A 19,880-nucleotide genomic window follows, 5' to 3' on the forward strand; every position below is an offset into this window, starting at 1 on the left:
AGAATTTGACGAAAAATATCCTATCCACATCGTAACTCTAAATTTTAGTGTGAGCATACTCCAAAGCTCGAATGTCTTGTGTACGAGTTTGAGAGATCAGTAGGCAAGCAACCCATTCTAGTCTCCTACCGACTGATTTCCAAAGCAAACGAGAAGTTCCATGGGATGGGATGGGCACTACATGATTGCAATCTAGTCCATGATATGATTGCAAAGTATGAATCAAGATTGATATGGATGCGCAATCTACAAGGCTTTGGATTGGACATAATCCGTCCAAATTGTGTTTAGCCGTCGACAGTAAAACATGCGCTGAATGGGAGGCAACCCATTATTTATTTATCGTCATTTTATTTTCTTTGTTTTTGTCATTTTGTTTTGTTTTTTTTTTCTTTAAAGCTAAATTTCACCACTTTTCTTGATTTTTGCCGGTATCTCGTCCCCTAGGAAAGAAAAGTAAGAAGTTGGAAATTCTAGACAACTTCGGCAATTTTCCCTCGATGCCAAAATCCACGGCACCCCATGCAACCAAAAAGCACTTTCGCCACCATAGAACACTGATCAATCTGCAGCACGACTGTTGAGGGCGTATTTCTTTCTCATATCTTTTATTTTTCTCATTGAGGGCAATGGATGATTTAAGTTTGGGGGTGCGTTTAGCTTATTTTCTTTTTGGTCTTTTGCATGCATATCATATAATGTAGTTTCATTTATGTATTTTGATTTACGTATTGGTGTTATGTTTGTCACATGCATTTCATATAGGATCGAGTATAAGTTGCATTTCCGGATTCTATTGAAGTAGAGCAATTAATGAATTAGTAGACTTGCTAGTTGATTTTAAAATTAAAGTTGTGCATAGCCGGTAATTAATAGATGAACCTTCCGACTGCATTTCTGCAACTTGTTTTTGGAGCCTTTCGAATCTTTTTCGATTAAGCATGAGGACACTTTTCTGAGGGGTATAATAGTCTGAGGTTTGGGGGTGAGTAAGAATTGAACTATGTTTTCACGATTCGAGTTGTTGGCTAAAAAAAATCATTATTGTCTTTACGTTTTTACTTTATGGTGTTGTGTTGCTTAAAAAAAAAGAGAAAAAAATGGTATTGTCGTGATTCACGCTTTGATTTCCCGGCCTCTCTGACTCGAGCTTAACCCGTTGGGTGCACTTTGTCGCCTAGTCACTCGAGCTAACTAGCTTGGGGGTTTCCTGGACTAAAGTTCGATATATGGGTCAGAGAGATAACACAGCGGTGTCGAACCTTACACAAGTCACGATTGTATCACATTAAAAAAAAAAAATTGTGATGAAAATCGCCAAAAACAAATTGCTGGCGTTTTCTTATTGAATAAATAGACCTACTTATGCCCGATTCAAGTTTTCAATTTCAAAGTCAAAAATAATTTTTCGTCCACATTTCTACTCAAAACCCTCGATGATTGTTCTTTGTGTTTGATTACGGATTCTTGAGTCTATCTAATATTTTGGTGTAGAAACAACTAATTGCGTCGGTAGCGAATACAAATTCTTGAGCCGTATGATAGTCTAAGATTTTAGGTCATCTAGCTTGTTTTATCTTTGGAATTAATTGCAATGCTTTGACCAATCTGGCAACTTTGTCGGTGTATTGTCTGAAAACCCTTACGAGACACCACTCGTCATTTGGAGGTACCCAGGGGTTCAAAGGCTTGTTGCATACGCTAAATGCAATCGTGATTCCCTACATTAGTGGCAAAGATTTAGTTTGTTGTTTTTGTTCTTTTATGTTGTATTTTTATTTTGATTTACTCGGGACGAGTAAAGGTCTAAGTTTGAGGGTGTGATAAGTGTTCATTTTGCATGATTTTCACTTATCAATTCTTCGATTTTAGGTCTTCGTTTGTCCGAGTTTTCGGCTTTATTTGTATATATTATTTTGTTTTTGTTTAATTCTATTTAAGGTAAAGATAAGCTATTTTTTCCGATTCAAAACGATTTTGGAAACGAAGCCGAAAATCAAACCAAACACGTGCAAAAGTGCATTCTCGCGGATTGTAGCAGTATTTGGTATTTCAAATATAACTTTTGCGTACGACCCCCAATTGAGCTGATTCAAGTGGCCTTAGAAAGCTAACTGCAGGGCCTACAACTTTTGTGAAATGCAAAACTGTCAAATGCGGGCTACAAAAGGGTAAATACAGGGTTTGAAGTTGACGCAGACAGCCAGATCGCGATCCACTTTTCTGGATCGCGACTGGGGGGTCTTACACAAGGTTTTTTTGATCAAGAACCAGATCGCGATCTACAATCCCGTATCGTAATCTGGCAAGGCGGTGTACAGTTTTCTAGGCTGCCAGATCGCGATCCAAGAAGCCCAGATCGCGATCTGGGCACAGAAATCGAGATCAGATGTTTTTCTTTGTTTTCTTTCTATAAATAGAAGGTCTCTTTTTCATTTTTAAATATCAGGACCTCTTTTTCGGTTTTTCTTCAGTTTTCGCCAGTTCTTCGCGAGAAGCTTCGACGGGGGTTTCGACTCGGGTTTTTCATAAGCTTTTTTCTTTACGTTTAATTTATGATTTCTCATGTTTTTCATTTTGATGCTATGTTTGTAATGAACTGAGCATTTTCTTTTGGGGAAATGAAACCTTGTATATATTGATTTTAATTTCCAGATATGTGATTTATTTGTCGTTCTTTGATTATGTTTATGTTTTCATGTATTAAATGTTTTCGATTGTTTGGCCAACAGTTGAATTGATTGTAAATGGGAATGAACTCGAGAGAGGATTTCACGTTTGATTTTAGGAAAACATAGCTCGGGTTGTGGAAACGGAGACGTGATGCAGCTCGGGTAGCCCTTAATTTCATTTCTTCCATACATTCTTGACCGTCTAGATAAAGTTTATGATAGTATAATTACGGTACTTAGTAAATTTAGGAATTTAATTTCCTGTGAATCGATATCGGGAATTCACTATTCTACAAAACGCGACTACAAGAAAAAGTCCTTTTAACAAGACGCGATGCAAGTTGTCTAACCATATTGACAACATACAGACGCACTTGGTAGACCAACATGTTGTTAAAAGTGATGAGATAATAGCAACGTGTGATGCAAGTGGTGAACGGCATTTCAACAACATGCACCGGATGTTGCGCTATAGCATTTACAACATCCGTATGCATTTTGTGTCTTGTATTACCACCACACACCGGTGCATCTTGTAATAGAGATTTCACATCATTATATGTATGTTGTAGTTTTTACTTATATAATAATATAAATAATAATTATGCATAAAAAATAGAAAAAATATCATTTTTTAAAATAATTATTCATTATAAAAAATTCTCCATTATTCTCAACAATAATAAACTCATCTATACTAGTGTCAAGCCTTCCACAACCGAAATTAAAAAGAACAAAGAATAAGAAAACCAACAATCATTTTGTTTGATTAAGAGCTCTTGTACAGGACATTGATGTTAACATCTCTATCTACCATCTGACATCAATGCCAACCTCCCTGTCATGAATAAAAAGTTTACGATTTTTTGCTCACTCGTTCAACACCCTTGTACTAAAAGAAAAAAGAAATGAAAATTAGTAATAAGAGAAATTCACGAACAAGAGGGATAGAGAGACAAAGAGAAGCTCTTATCTTTTGTTGTTACCTAGCTGCAGCAGTTGGACCATAAGCATTGATGTGAAAGATGGTCTCTTTTTTCACACTGGATATACAATTTCAAAAATAAATAATTAGAATATTTTTAGATTGATGAGCAAGCTTATGTTTGACGAATACCAAAAGTTTATGTAATATAATACTTACCACACTGCTATAATTGAAGTAGTAATTTCCGAATTTGGCATCAATCCTCCTAACAAAACCAGAATCTCGAAAGTCAAATACTTTAGACTGATTAAAGTACGGAACTGTTGACTATGAGAAAAAAATCTACTAAAAGGAACATAAAAAATAGTCAAAGCGAAACCCAATCAGCAGATTTGATGTCAACCTCTCTACCGAGAATAAAACATATTCTTACCAAAATTTGTTAGTTTGCTAGTTTATGTTTGTCAAGTCCTCCGACCTCAATGGATTGATTACAGAGGCTTAATCCTAGGATATTCCTGAAACAAAATAAAAAAAAATTCTTTAGTAAGTCATCATAATATAGCAAAAGTGGTTTATGAAATCTTTTCTTAAACCGTATATTCACTGTCCACAAAAAGAAGGGATATTTAATAGATTGGTACTTACTGCAATTTTAAGAAGAAAAAAATCCTCCAAGTTAGGGTTCTTAGAAAATTAAAATTAACAATTGGAAGAGGGGAAGATAAAATTACCGTGTTATTCTTCTTCCGAAGAGAATTTGGTCCTAAATGAAAAGAAAATTTTCAGTAATTACGGTACAATAAAATATATTTTCAATCAAAAAAAAATCCATCAAGATTATTCATAGGTTGAGACCTGATTAGAAAATTCTATTTAAATAAGATGAACAAATAACAACAGCATAGGTTCAGACCAGTACTATAATTCATACCTCAACATTTCGTAATATTGAGTAGTTGCGTTTATTATTCAAGATAGAAAAAGCCTAAGCAAAACTGATAAGCTCATACAAATTAGCCAACAAAATTCAAGATAGTTTTCAAGATCTTGATTTGTTTCCGGAAAAAAAAAATTGATGAAGTCCCTTTTCTTCAATTGAAAATCTTATTATAGAAAAAAGAGGGAAAATGATGAACCGTTAAAAATAAAATCCATGGAGTATCGCTAATCCTAAAATATATATCCATACAAAAGAACGAGATTCAAGAGATTGATATTTTATTTATTAAAATTAACAATTGGGAGGGCAAAAAAAGGTACCGTGCTCTTCTTCTTCTTCTTCTTCTTCTTCTTCTTCTTCTTCTTCATTGGGAGATGAAGCCCCTTTTGTTCAATTGAAAACCCTTCTCCAGAGAAAAAAAAAAAAAAGAGGAAAACTATGGAATTATAAGATTGGAAGGGGCACGACATATATGGAGATTGGAAAAAGTCGTGGTCGGTTTTTTTTAAGGAATAACCTATACGCTTGGGGGAGAGAGAATTTCGAACTCTTGACCTAAGGAGCCCGTGTTTTCAATATAATGAATAAAAGAAACGACAAGTCGCGGCCCATTTTGTCGTTCTAATAAAATTTAAAAAAAAATAATATTTTTTCTATAACATGAATTTCGACTTGTTGTAAGTTGTTTTAACAGGCTGCACGAGCGGCGTGTTGTAAATTACTTTGATTTGCTATAAACAACAACACGCCTACCAAGAATGTTGTTATTTATCGACATTAACAACACATCTTATGCACGTGTTGTTAAAATAATGTTGTTAAAACTTGTTTTTCTTGTGCGCGATAGTGTACACTTGCGGTTTTTCATACGTAGGTTTTACGCGTATCACTTGTCCAGTGTTTTAGAATAAAATCGATCATCATTGGCGCCTCATCCCGTATAAGTTTGCCTTCAAGCAACAGCTCTGGTTGAGGACTTTGTTCTTTAGTGGTAGATGTGGATCTCTCATGCACTATCAAGAGTCTGAATCTAGAATGCCTTGTTCTACCACCTAGAAGCAGTAGCGATGCAATACGAGGCAACATTAATAACAATTCCCTTCTTGAAGTGTACATCGGCGGACAACGTGCTCCAAATAAATGTCTTCTCGCTATCACCATGCAACGAAGAAAATACCTCTACTATTCTTCGACATTGTATCCATGATTGTGTCACAAACTTTTTTTTTTGATATTGTATGATCGACGATAGCGCGCATTTCTAAGATGTGGTAATTTAATTCATCAAGAATCAATCTATGTGGTGTCTATCGTTGACTCTATCGGTACATGCATTATGTAAACTCTTACCGTTGCTCTGTAGTCTCAATCTCGATAAATGCGTAAATCTTCAAGTTTGTACTCTATCGGGTACAAGCACGGCAAATGCGTTTATCGAAATTTATAAAATACTACAGAACGACGACGGTAAGAGTTTACGTAACTGTGCCCCTATGTTTGTACCGACAGAGTTTACAAAGAATCGATTCTTGATGAATTGGACTACGACGTGTTTGGAATGTGCGCTATCATCAATCACACCTCAGACAAAAAAAATGTTTATGACACGACCATTGATGCAATGTTGTAGAACAATGGAGGTTTGTTCTTTATGTACGACTATGGTGGCATTCGGAAGACATTTATTTGGAATACGTTGTCCGCCGTTGTCCGTTCCAAGAAGATTTTTTTTATTAATATAATGCCTTGAGTGGTGTATTGATTCGATTGTTTTCATGGAAATAGTTGTGACATTTTGGTGTTTCCAACGTTGTCAATTCATATCTATGAAAACTTTTGATAATAAAATGACATCATACGAATTTGTTAAAAAAAATCGATCATGTTAAATTTCTATAATTTTTTAGATTAATCGATTTTGATCTTCGAACCGGCCACTGTGCATCTCACAGGGAAATACTAGTTATAAGATTTGGAGTAAATAATACTAAAATAAATTAAAATCTATCATAACAAGCAAGTGAATCAAATAATAATAACACGTCTGATCTACTGATCTGGTCATGTGTGTCCATTAATTACTTTCTTAAATAAATAAAATATCTGAATTTTCAATCAAATAACATTAGAATGATTGTCTAGCGATGTACAATATTTTTTTTAATAATGAAAAGAAAACAAATCCGGTCTTAAAGTCACCATGTATATACCTCGTAATATAATTAGTTTCAGTATTTTTATCATTTTTTTTTCCATAGATATTATTTGTAGCTTACATATGGCTTCTAATTTTTAAATATTTATCATCACAATTTTTATCAATTTTTAAATTTCGCCTTCGATTCATGAGAGGTATCTAAAATACCCAGCTATGAATGGTCTAAGGAATATGACTGGAAGAATAAAAATTTGAAACAAAAATTGAACATTTTATTGAATAAAAGAAACCTTTACGTTTTGCGAAAGAATTTAAAATAATAAAATTAAACACAATTAAAGATGTGCCCACAATGATATAAAATAAAACTTACATAACAATGAATAAAAAAATGAAACATCAAATGATGAGAAAGGTTGTCTTCATGCATGGATCCATCGCGCTTTAATTCATTATCTCTCACTAAAACTCGCAATCAACTTTATATTTCAGACATTCTTCTTTCCCTGCATCACAAACTAATAGAATTTCAGTCATTACAACATACATATTCACTTATGATCATGAAGAATGAATGACTAGTAAAACTAATTAAAAATACTTCGATCAAATGTCGACAAATAATGCACTGTAATGCACTTGTTTCATTTACGTAGCTAGATGATGCACTACTGTTAAAGTAAAATGTAGCATATATATTATGTAACTCGATGAGGCGGTAGGGTAAAACTTACTTGGGATATTTTAATTTGACTTGGTTTCTCAGTAGTGGTGAGGAGGAGGTGGAGAACTGTACTTGTAAACTGGGGTTGGTGGCGGTGGAGACTTGTATTTGTAAACAGGTGTTGGTGGTGGTGGAGATTTATACTTGTATACGGGAGTTGGGGGTGGAGGGGACTTGTATTTGTAGACAGGTGTTGGTGGTGGTGGAGATTTATACTTGTAGACGGGAGTTGGAGGTGGTGGAGATTTGTACTTGTAGACTGGAGTTGGTGGTGGTGGAGACTTGTACTTGTACACCGGAGTTGGCGGTGGTGGAGACTTGTACTTGTAGACTGGAGTTGGTGGTGGTGGAGACTTATACTTGTACACTGGGGTTGGTGGTGGTGGAGATTTGTATTTGTAGACGGGAGTCGGTGGTGGTGGAGACTTGTACTTGTACACCGGAGTTGGTGGTGGTGGAGACTTGTACTTATAGACCGGAGTTGGTGGCGGTGGAGACTTATACTTGTAGACCGGAGTTGGGGGTGGTGGGGATTTGTACTTGTACACTGGGGTTGGTGGTGGTGGAGACTTGTACTTGTAGACCGGAGTTGGGGGTGGTGGGGATTTGTACTTGTACACTGGGGTTGGTGGTGGTGGAGACTTGTACTTGTAGACCGGAGTTGGGGGTGGCGGAGACTTGTACTTGTACACTGGGGTTGGTGGTGGTGGAGACTTGTACTTGTAGACCGGAGTTGGGGGTGGTGGAGACTTGTACTTGTACACTGGGGTTGGTGGTGGTGGAGACTTGTACTTGTAGACTGGAGTTGGGGGTGGTGGAGACTTGTACTTATACACTGGGGTTGGTGGTGGAGGAGATTTGTATTTGTAGACTGGAGTCGGTGGTGGTGGAGATTTGTACTTGTACACTGGGGTTGGTGGTGGAGGAGATTTATATTTGTAGACGGGTGTTGGTGGTGGCGGAGACTTGTACACGTACACAGGTGTGGGCGGTGGTGGGGACTTGTATTTGTAAACTGCCGGCGGTGGTGGGGGAGAGGTGTAGACGTAAGGAGGAGGAGGAGATGAGTATTGGGAGTTAGCATTGGCTATTGAGGGAAAACAAAGAGCCAATATTGCTACAATTACAAAGAGAGAAGCCATATTTGTTTTACTTCCCATGTTTGCGTTTAAGCTTCTTCTCTTATTGAATAAACACAACTTCCCCATCCCTCTTTTATAGCTTAGGTTTCACCATTATCAATCATTAATTAATCAAAGTTAATTCTTTGTTTGTACTAAAAATAATTACAAGTCCTTAATAATTGGCTGGCAATATATACGTGTTTCCAACAACGCGACATTAGGAATAGTTTAATTAATAATAATTTGATGCTGCCATTAATTTTCTTTTTTTTTATATACATCAAAATGTTCGTAATAATTCAACACATGCAGCATGGGAAAAAGTCCTTGGATTATAAAAAAAATTTAAAAAAAAAAACAAAAGAAAAATGAAATCAGCATATTCTCTCACGATTATTATATAAATGTTTTAATTCCTATTTAAACCATCTGTTGAGAGTCGCATTATTGTGTTTTCTGTTTCTGCTAAAATCGGAATATGGAAAATAATATATCAACGTACGCGTTTTTGTTTTATATATTTTTATGCATATATTTATTTATTTATGTAAAATTCAGAGTTCGTGGATACAACTAACTGGCTACAAGTTGATGCATGCTTTACATTGCAAATCATACATTTGCTTATACAAACAAATATCAATGATTGATAAGTTATCTATTTTTATTTTAACAATTATTAAACACATATATATTCGTTCATTCATTCATTTTTGAGGTAAATATAGAATTAATTTGCAACTTGCAGCTTACAGCTAATTCGACGATTAGGCACCATTCAAATATTTTAACATAAAAAAATTATTATAATGTGTTTACTTTATTTGATCATTTATTTAAACACAAGGAAATATATTTTTTTTATATAATTTCCATTAGAATTCCGAAATTTAGATTTTTATTTGATTTATAAAAGATTGGTTTTAGTTGTTTCCTAAATAATATATTTTGCAGCTCATAATGGAAGTAAGAAAAAATTTCTCAATCATATTTAAAAATTTATTAATTGTTCGACAGTTTGAAGTGTCATAACTTTATCATTTGACATTATATTTGTTGAAAGGTTTTTATTTTTATTCTTGCATTTGATGTGAATGAAGTCGAATGTTTTCGATCAGTTATGTTCGTTATATTCATGTTATAGTTAGATGTTGAGTTATTTTATCAAATCTTTATCTACGTACGTATAAAGTTAATATTTCAACTTTTTTCCTATCACTCTTGTGGATTTATACGCATGTAACTGCATATTTTATTCTATTTTATTTAAATAAAAGTTACAAATATTTTATTACATTGTTTTATTCTATATATCTACGAGTAAAAAAAAGTTGGGGGCCTGACCTGAACTTGTAAATATCTAATTTATCTAGCTAATTTTATCACTCCTTTAGTTATATACTTATATTATCTTCAAAATTTTCAACTTTCAATAAATAAATAAATAAATTGTTTACTCGTGATCGTAAGGGCGAGTTAATATTTACATTATCCAACCGAATCCTAACTTTAAGAATTCTTAAAATTTGCCTAAGATCCACAATTTTCCCGGAACAACTCCGCTGCGGAGTACGATATAATTCGTAAAATATGGGTTTTAGATAGTATTTATACCAACATGCATGGTCCTAATTGGCCTAGTTATGTACAGATAAATTTCGAGTGCAATAAAATTTTGTATTTCGATGATGTTAATAAAACAAACGTATAGGATAGAAGGATAAGGAAAATAAAATGGTTAGCCTTCATTTGATTAAAAGAAAGGGAATATATATGCATGACACCCCTCAAATTAGACCTAACTAGATGTGAGGAACAAGCTCAAATAAAATATTTTAATTAAATTCATAGTTCTAAATAAAAACTGACACAAATCACCTTTTTTTTTTTTTAAACTTGAAAATCCCTTGAATATAACTAAGGAAAAATCACGTTCTTCTCTCATTTCTATCTTTCTCCGTCTCTCTTTCTTTCCGCCACCCAGGGCCGGTCCTGACATTTCCGGGGCCCTAAGCGAGCTTTTGAAAATTTAAATTTGATGCGGTAGTGGTTTTTGTTTTCCATCCCCAGTGACCACAATTATGGGTGAAAGTCGGATGGATCGGATCGGAATTAGCCTTTTCGGAAAATTTCCAAAAAAAATTGGAACTACAAAATCATTTCCAATTCCAATTCCAAAATTTTCGGAATCTAAAAATTCATTCCAATTCCAAAAGGCACGGAATTTTCGGAATTTCGGAAAAAAATCGGAAATCACATAAGCTTTAAAATTTCAAAACTTAGCCGAAATTTTCTAAAATGTTCATAATTTTTCGAAAATAAGAGCATCCACGTCGATAAAAGTAAAACTAATAACTACTAAAGTTCAGTTCAAAAAAATAAATAAAAACAAACACATCATAATATCCAAGAAAACTTCAAACAACAATTCATTATATCAAAATCCTAAAACAAAACTTATAGGTGTATTTTTCGGAAAATAAGTATTATATAATATACACTATTTATAGGTGTATTTTTCGGGAAAAAATCGGAATTTTTCGGAATTAAGTCGGATCGGAAATCGGAAATTCCAAATTTATTTTATACAATTCCAATTCCAATTCAAAAAGATCGGAAAATTTCGGAAATTGGAATTTCGGAAGTCGGAATAAAAAAAGTTATTCCAAAATCGGAACTTTTCGGATCGGAATCAGCGGAAATTGGAAATTCCGTTCCAACTTGCACCCCTAACCACAATGGATGAACAAAAAGCCAGGATGAAAAACATTTTTAATTTGATAAAATAATTGTGTAATTAATCTGAGCCTTAATTGAAAATAGATGTAAGGACCTAATCAAACTAAATAAAAAGACTTGTGTATGGATAGCTCAAGTGATTCATTCATGATTTATAAAAAACCAATTTTACATTGATAAAAGATAAAGATATATATATATATATATATATATATATATATATATATATATATATATATATATATATATATATATATATATATATATATATATATATATATATATATAAACTTTTTTTTTTGGGGGGCCCCTTTGAGAGTGGGGCCCAAAGCCATTGCTTGTGCCGCGTGGCCTCACGGCCGGCCCTGCCGCCACCCCAACTCCTGCCCTTGTCTCCCTCTTTGTCTTTCATTTATTGTGCCGCCCCAACCTCTCTCCTCTGCTTTGATTCTTTCGTTTTCTCTCTTTAGTAGATTTGAGTTTTTCAAGTTTTGCAGCGCAGCGGAGAACAATGATCTGCAACTGCCGGCGGCAACTCACCCGAAAGCGCTTACACGGCAGCGCTGCTGACCCCGCCGACTCACCTTGGGCAGGGGAAATGGCAATTTCATCATCGTTTGTGTGCGTGGTGTTAGGACACGTCAGGGAAGGGTTGGGGAGGTGTTTCGACAGAGTCAGTCTGCTCGTTGCACGTTTTGGGCAGTGGGTAGTGATAGAAGGTAAATATTTGGAGAGAAAAGAGAATGAATATCTCTCACATTTATTGTGAAATATATATATATATATATATATATATATATATATATATATATATATATATATATATATATATATATATATATATTACATGTGTGAAAACCCTAATTCTTTACACAAGGGAACTAGGAGATATACATACCAATAATACAATATTTATCTATATTATATATATTAATAAATATACGGCTAATATACCCCCGCAGTCGAAACGGGAGATGGGCGAACGTGCAGACTGGAGACGAATTCTCGAAAGAGAGGGGTCGGAAGTCCTTTGGTGAAGACGTCAGCGAACTGATGTGTGGACGGGACGTGGAGGACACGAACATGTCCCAAGGCGACTTTGTCCCGGACAAAGTGTATGTCAAGTTCCACATGTTTGGTGCGCGCATGTTGAACCGGGTTGCTGGACAGATAGACAGCACTGATATTGTCGCAATAGACAACGGTTGCTTTCGTCGGTGGACATAGTAGTTCGGTCAGGAGGTTACGCACCCATGTCGTTTCAGCAACGGCATAGCTACAGCCCGGTATTCGGCCTCCGCACTTGAGCGAGAAATTGTCACTTGCCGTTTAGAGGACCAGGAGATAAGGTTGTCGCCTAGAAAGACACAATAGCCCGAAGTGGATCGGCGAGTGTCAGGGCATCCACCCCAATCGGCATCAGAGTACGCAATAAGAGACATGTCTCTAGAGCGGTAGAAGTGAAGCGTGTAGTCAAGAGTGCCGCGAAGATATCGCAAGATTCTTTTGAGGGGTGCCATGTGAGTTTCCTTTGGATCATGCATGAAAAAACATATTTGTTGCACGGCATAAGAGATGTCTGGCCGTGTGAAAGTGAGATATTGAAGAGCGCCGGCAAGACTTCGGTAGAGAGAAGGGTCGGCGACAGACCAGAGTTAGCAGAAAACTTTGTTTTGGTATCCGCTGGGGTGAGGCACGGGTTGCATGAAGTCATCTTAGCACGTTCAAGGATCTCATCGGCATATTTACGTTGAGAGAGAACCATCCCCTCGGACGAGCGTGTAACAGATATGCCAAGGAATTAGTGTAGGGGGGCGAGGTCCATCATAGCAAATTCTTGGTGGAGTTTGGTAATGATGGACTGAAGAGTGGCTGTGCTGGAAGCTGTCAGAACTATGTCGTCAACATACAGTAGGAGGTAAGCAACTGTAGAGCCAGTGCGATACACAAAGAGGGAGGTGTCCGATTTGCACTCGATAAATCCAATAGAGGTGATGTAGCCGGCGAATCTCTTGTACCACGCACGTGGTGCCTGTTTGAGACCATAAAGAGCCTTTCAAAGACGACATACATGAGTGGGACGAGTAGGGTCAACAAAGCCAGGTGGTTGTTCGCAGTATACTGTTTCAGAGAGGTTGCCGTGGATGAATGCATTCTTAACGTCGAGTTGATGGACCGGCCAAGAGTGAGAGGTAGCAATGCTGAGAACTGTCCGAACAGTTGCTGTTTTACCACCGGACTGAATGTTTCATCGAAATCAATACCAGGACGTTGATCAAAACCGCGAACAACCCATCGAGCTTTATACCGTTCCAATAAACCATCAGCCTTCAATTTCTGCTTATATAACCACTTGCCATTGATAACATTAGTAGAAGAGGGGCGGGGCACAATATTCCATGTGTTATTTTTAATCAAAGCAGTATATTCCTCAAGCATGGCCATACGCCAGTTTGGATCAAGGAGGGCATGGCGATATGTAGTGGGAGTTAGGGATGAGGTAGACATGGTAAGAGAAAAGGGGATTTTAGGCTTGTGAATACCGGCCTTGCTGCGTGTCAGCATAGGATGGTTGGGTGGGGGTGAGGAAGCGGGAGGGGGAGGCTGTGGTTCTGCTGGGTGTGGAGGTTCAGCCGGGTTGAGGGTCATGGGTGGAGTTGAGGGATGAGTGTCGGACGAACTGTTGGGACAGTTGGATAAGACAGTAGGTGGTTCTAGAGTACTGTTGGACGAACTGTTGGGACAGTTGTGTGAAAAAGTAGGTGGGGTTGGTTTAGGCTGAGGAAGAAGGAGAAGTTGATGCAGGGGTTCGGTCATTAGAGGTGGGGGAGTTGTGTGATGAGTCGGTAGATTCAGCAAATGGAAAACGAGTTTCATCAAAGATCACATGACGGGAGATAATGATTCAGCCGGTGGACCGATCGAGGCAACGATAGCCTTTGTGCGATGAGGGGTGACCAAGGTAGACACAAGGAGTAGAGCGAGGGGCGAGTTTGTAAGGGGTGGTGGCTGTTAAATTAGGATAACAGAGACAACCGAAGACACGAAGGTGAGAGTAGGTGGGTTTTGATTTGTATAGGGATTCATGTGGCGTACGATTTTGTGTGGATTTGGTAGGGAGGATGTTGATGAGATGTGTAGCCATATGATACCCAATAGGTGGGGGGGGGGGGAAGCTTGAAAGAGAAGTGAGCGGATCATGTTTGTGATGGTGCGGATCATGCGTTCGGCATGTCCGTTTTGAGGTGAAGAGTGGGGACATGAGAAGCGGTGTAAGACACCGTGTTTGGCAAAGTATGTTTGAAAGTCGGTATTTTTTAATTCACGTCCATTATCACATTGTAAAGCTTTAATGGGGTGCTGAAATTGGGTTTGTATAAGTTTGTGGAACTGTTGGAACAGTGAAAAAACATCAGATTTATAGTGGATGGGGAAAGTCCATGTATAGTGAGTGAAATCATCTATTAACACAAGGTACTATTTGAAACCAGAAATACTAGAAATATGAGAGGTCCATAAATCAGCATGAATAATTTCAAAATGTGCAACGGTAATAGAATGACTAGTAACGAAAGGTAAGCGAAAATGTTTGCCTAATTAACAAGCATTACACAGAGACTCTCGTGGGTCTTTGGTACTAGAAATGAAATTGGAAGAAAAAATACGAGACATGACAGGTTTTCCCGGGTGGCCGAGACGACGATGCCATGTAGTAGAAGAGACAGATGTAGTGTGAGCAATGAGGGCGGTTGTGGATGGGTTGGGAGAAGGGGCGCCAATAGGGTATAAATCACCGGAGCTATTGCACTTGAGGATGACTGCGCTGGTCTGGAGGTCATTCACAGAAAAGCCATAACACCGAACATGAACTATCTCTAGTGAATTTTCGGAGAGACACAAGGTTCTTAATGATGTGAGGAGTGACATAGACATTGGTTAGACGAAACGGGGTAGAAGGTAGGATGGTGTGGCCAATTTTAAGGATAGGAACGGTGGAGCTATTACCAACGATGACATGTTTGGGGAAATCATTACTAGGATTAAAAATAAAATGGAAATTACCTGAGTGAGGTGCCATGTGAGATGATGCGCCCGTGTCCATAAACCATTGAGGTTCGCTCGATGACTAGAGAGTCAATGTGTTGAGATGAGTGGCAAGATCTGTTGGTTGTAGGGCACCACTGTTCGATGAACTGTTTGAACAGTTGGCGTGCTGTTGAGGAGGATAATTGTAGGCAGTGGAGGAGTGGCCAAATGTCGGATCTTGTTGTCCAACGAAATAAGCATGAGCTGTAGGAGCATGATAAGGACCAGGAGAGCTTGGGGGGGGGGGGGGTTCCAAGAATTGATGAAGATGGTTGAGGTGTATAAGGGGCCCGCCAAGGTTGCGATTTGTTATGAAATTGATTATAACCGTAGTGTTGCATCGGATGTCGCGGCTGACCACGACCACCACGATTGTGCGACCGCCACCTCGCTGATTTCGCCGATATCCACCACCTCGATAATTACTGGGAGTGTTTGGCCAACTGTTGGAACTGTTCGTCCAACTGTTGGGGCGAGATGCGTAGAAAACAGTAGGGGACTGCTCCGATTCAGCGATGCGGTGTTCTTCCATCTGAAGTAGTGAACGAGTTTGGAGAAAAGATGGCAACGGAGTTTGGAATGAGACTAGATTCACAATGGTCCCGTAATGTTTTGGTAGACCGTGGAGGGTTTGGAGGATGAGTTGCTTGTCCGACACGGGGTTGCCGACATCTGCCAAGTTGTCGGCAGTGGTTTTGAGAAGTTGACAATAATCATGGATCGAGAGATATCCTTTCTTTAGGGACTTGAACTGTTCTTCGAGTTGGATGGCCCGATAGTCTTCGTTGTCTGTAAAGAGAGAGGCGAGGGCCTTCCACAGATCATGAGCCATTGCGGTTTTGGAGAGAACCATGCTCGAGAGGTCCACGGTTATGGTGCCATAGATCCAAGATTGGAGGAGGTAATCCGCGCGCGCGTTGCCACTCATCGGTGAGACAGAAGCGGCCTGCGGTGATGGTGAAGAAGTGGCTCCACTTTTGATAATTCGGATTTTTAATATCCAAGTCACAGGAATAAGGGCTTTGATGTTAGATATAGCATGAGCAAGATGAAAAGGGTTGGAAATCATGGTCGGTGTTGGTGTTTCGTTGGTCATGGTGGATGAAGAGAAGAAGAAAGAACGAGAAAGAAGAGAAAAAAAAATTAAAGAAGAAGAGAAACGGCGGCTTAGGGTTTCTAGCTTTGATACCATGATAGAAGGTAAATATTTGGAGAGAAGAGAGAATGAATATCTCTCACGTTTATTGTGATATATATATATATTACATGTGTGAAAACCCTGACCCTTTACACAAGGGAATAAGAGATATACATACTAATAATTAGGGGTGGAAATCGGAATGAAATTTCCGATTTCCGTCGATTCCGATCCGAATATTTCCGATTTTGGAACGATTTTTTGTAATCCGGTTTCAGAAATTCCGATTTCCGAATTTTTCGAAAAAAATCGGATCGGAATCGGAATTGTATATATAATATTCGGAATTTCCGAATTCCGATCCGAAAATAGTTCCGAATTTTTCGAATGTAATTCCATTTTTTTCCGATTTTTATATATATTTAGAATTATTATATATATATATATATATATATATATATATATATATATATATATATATATATATATATATATATATATATATATATATATATATATATATATATATATATATATATATATATATATATATATATATATATATTACTTATTTTTCATACAAGACTTAATTTATTGCTTTGGGCTGGACTGAAAATTTATTTGTTTGGTAGCTAATTAATTTAGATCCAATAATATCAGTCCATTACTAGCTATACAACTACCCACCTTTCAATTCAATTGCCCTAATTCTTCTCCTCCTACCCAGCAGTGCCGTTTTGCTTCTTCTCCAACCTCTTTTTTTTCTTTTCTTTCCAACCTTCTTCTCTTCTCCACCAAACTGGTTCAGTTCTTCAATGATATATGTTGTTTAGTTTCCTCGATAATTCTTCCAATTACCCCTGTTTATCAATACAGTAGTTCTATTAGTCAATCGATCTCAACAATTTATAGAAATTGTTTTTTTTGGTAATTTCACTGGTTAATCTCTCTTTCTACCTATCACTTCGGGAAAAGATTTGTGTTGATTTTGTACTGGGTTTTCATTTTTGTTGTTGATTGTGCTAAGGGAAGAGGGTATCCATTAAGTGTTGTTGGATTTTGGTCATTTTTTGGTGTGTTTGAAGTTTTTCCTTGTTCTTCCCTAAATCTCAGCGGATTTCCGAAAATTCCGATCTTCCAAAATTTCCGAATATTTCGGAATCGGATCTCATATATTGATTCTGAAAAAATCGGAATCGGAATCAGAAGTCAGATTTCAGTTCCAAAAAAAATCGGATATTTTCCGAAAGCCCCATATCCGATCCGTCCGATTTCCACCCCTACCAATAATACAATATTTATCTATAATATATATATTGATAAATATATGGCAAATAGGTAGGATTGGTTACGTTGTGGTGAATTCATGGTATGCATGAGCTTAATTACACGGCAATAATGACTCAATGGTGGCTGATTTCCGTTTGTTGCCGGCGCTAGGGTTCAAAAGGCAAAACTAGGATTTTCTTAATGACTATAGTTGTCTATGGGTATCTAACTATGCTATGAATGACAGAGTCGGCACTAGGGTTCAAGAGGACAGATCTAGGTTTTAGAATGACTACAGTTGTCTAGGGATTACTACACAATGAATATGGGTGATTATAAGATATTTGTTCAGAGTGTGCTATGAAGTTGGATTTAGGACTTAGATGACTACGAATGATCACTACGTGGTACTATGGCTGACTAAATGACAAGCCTAACTAAATTTTGTTTCATATTCTTTATCATAATTCATTCCAAAAATGCCCCTCTACTCACAAATTTGAAATTACATCAGATTGTAAATATTCTACGATGTACTATATGGTGTATTATTGTATTATTTAATATTTTTAATTTGTATCTAGCATTTTTGTTTTTTGTTTTTTTACGTAGAATACGTTTCTCTTTTTGTTTTTTTTTCATTACTATCAGAATTTATTTATTTTTTCTTTTTTTTTCTATATTATATTGAAAATTATGATTTTTTTTAACTTTTTTCCGGTCATAGTCATCTTCAGACAACCATAGGAACCGTAGTAGTCACCCACAGACATCTTGAAACCCTAAATCCTCCTTTGAACCTTAGCCGCCAGGCGCTAGACGTATCTATAGACATCAAAATTGAAAAAACTTAGATTCGCCCGATCAAACCCTAGATCCGCCCCATCAAACCCTAGATCCGCCCCTTCTCCACCAGCATAGCCCACCACCGCCATTCAAAATATGCTTTCAATAACATCACAACTATAACCACAACCCTAAGCCGCACAGCCCCCTGCAGTCGCCGCCTCCACCACGACCCCACCCACCATTGCCGCGTTGCCGCATCCACCACGACTCCCTGCACCACTGCTGCTCCTGGTTCCTCTACCGCCACCGCCGGCGACGACCTTCGTGCTTCTACTGGGGAGAGAGAGAGAGAGAGAGAGAGAGAGAGAGAGAGAGAGAGAGAGAGAGAGAGAGAGAGAGAGAGAGAGAGAGAGAGAGAGAGAGAGAGAGAGAGAGAGAGAGAGAGAGAGAGAGAGAGAGAGAGAAAGAAGAAAAATAAATCTGAATTAAAGAAACGTGAATGTATAGGTTATAGGATTTAGGGTATAAGGGTAAGATAGTAATTAAAAAAAATTAGGGATGTGGCTCATATATTATTTCAAACTAAGGATTTAATTAAAAGATTGGATTTGAACTTGTCATTTAGTTCTTCAAATTAAGTTTCGTTTGAGGGGCTAATGGTATATTGCCCCTATATATTTTGAGTCAAATACGTATATTTATGAACCCTTTTAGTTTTCCTGTCAAAACCTATTCACACACACATACACATGTGTCTAAATAAGAATAAAAATATGTTTAAGAACATCAAATTGTTGTCCTATAAATACCTTCTGCACTTGCATATAAACCAAGACTCGGATCAAGAGCGATAAATAAGGATGTCTATCAAATGTGAAGGTAATTAATTATACACCAAATTGTTCGAATTTCATCATTTTTCACATATAATGTAAGAAATATAGTAATTAATAATTTCAGTTAATATATTGAATATATATGTAGGTAAAAAATATTGGCCGGAGCTAGTTGTGGTAACTTGGAATTCTGTTGTAGCAATAATTGAGAGCGGGAATCCTTTGGTGATAGCCAAGTTATCGATGTGATCGTGTGTGGGTCTATGTTGATACCAACGGCAATGTTACCGACGAGCCTATGAGTGGTTAGGGTTTTTCTAGAGAAGTTGCTAATTAACCATATTGGTCAAATTCTTGCTACATATTTCAATAAAATAAGTCATGTGCAATATTACCAAATTCAAATATTATGTATTGAATTAGATTTCGGTGTGTGAAATAAATGTTAAGGACATGTCTTGCTATAAAAACCTA

The 19,880-nt window shown here is 37.1% G+C and overlaps 1 protein-coding gene and 1 long non-coding RNA gene across 3 annotated transcripts; both read right to left on the reverse strand.

The window, feature by feature from the left end:
* Nucleotides 1-3,415: 3,415 nt before the first annotated feature.
* LOC105969376 (uncharacterized) lies at nt 3,416-5,146 on the reverse strand. The gene is made up of 6 exons (XR_001173799.2): nt 4,864-5,146; nt 4,335-4,366; nt 4,034-4,118; nt 3,817-3,865; nt 3,659-3,715; nt 3,416-3,564 (listed from the first exon to the last, which is right to left on the reverse strand). It is a non-coding gene; the product is annotated as an uncharacterized LOC105969376 (long non-coding RNA).
* Nucleotides 5,147-6,951: 1,805 nt separating this feature from the next.
* On the reverse strand, nt 6,952-8,621 carry LOC105962360 (uncharacterized). 2 transcript variants are annotated; one of them, XM_088818672.1, is made up of 2 exons: nt 7,436-8,621; nt 6,952-7,207 (listed from the first exon to the last, which is right to left on the reverse strand). In XM_088818672.1, exon 1 carries the CDS (start codon nt 8,583-8,585, stop codon nt 7,464-7,466), a length of 1,122 nt encoding a protein of 373 aa, XP_088674798.1. In that variant the 5' UTR covers nt 8,586-8,621; the 3' UTR covers nt 6,952-7,207; nt 7,436-7,463. The 2 variants fall into 2 exon arrangements, with proteins under 2 accessions (XP_088674798.1, XP_088674797.1); XM_088818671.1 differs by having other exon boundaries at nt 6,952-7,219.
* Nucleotides 8,622-19,880: the final 11,259 nt, after the last annotated feature.

Source organism: Erythranthe guttata, chromosome 5 (genome assembly GCF_056151865.1).
Source record: "Erythranthe guttata isolate IM_541 chromosome 5, IM_541, whole genome shotgun sequence".
NCBI lineage: Eukaryota > Viridiplantae > Streptophyta > Magnoliopsida > Lamiales > Phrymaceae > Erythranthe > Erythranthe guttata.

What these genes read in the sequence shown, in the direction of transcription:
- LOC105962360 (XM_088818672.1), bottom strand. Translation starts at nt 8,585, where the DNA reads ATGGGAAGTAAAACAAATATGGCTTCTCTCTTTGTAATTGTAGCAATA.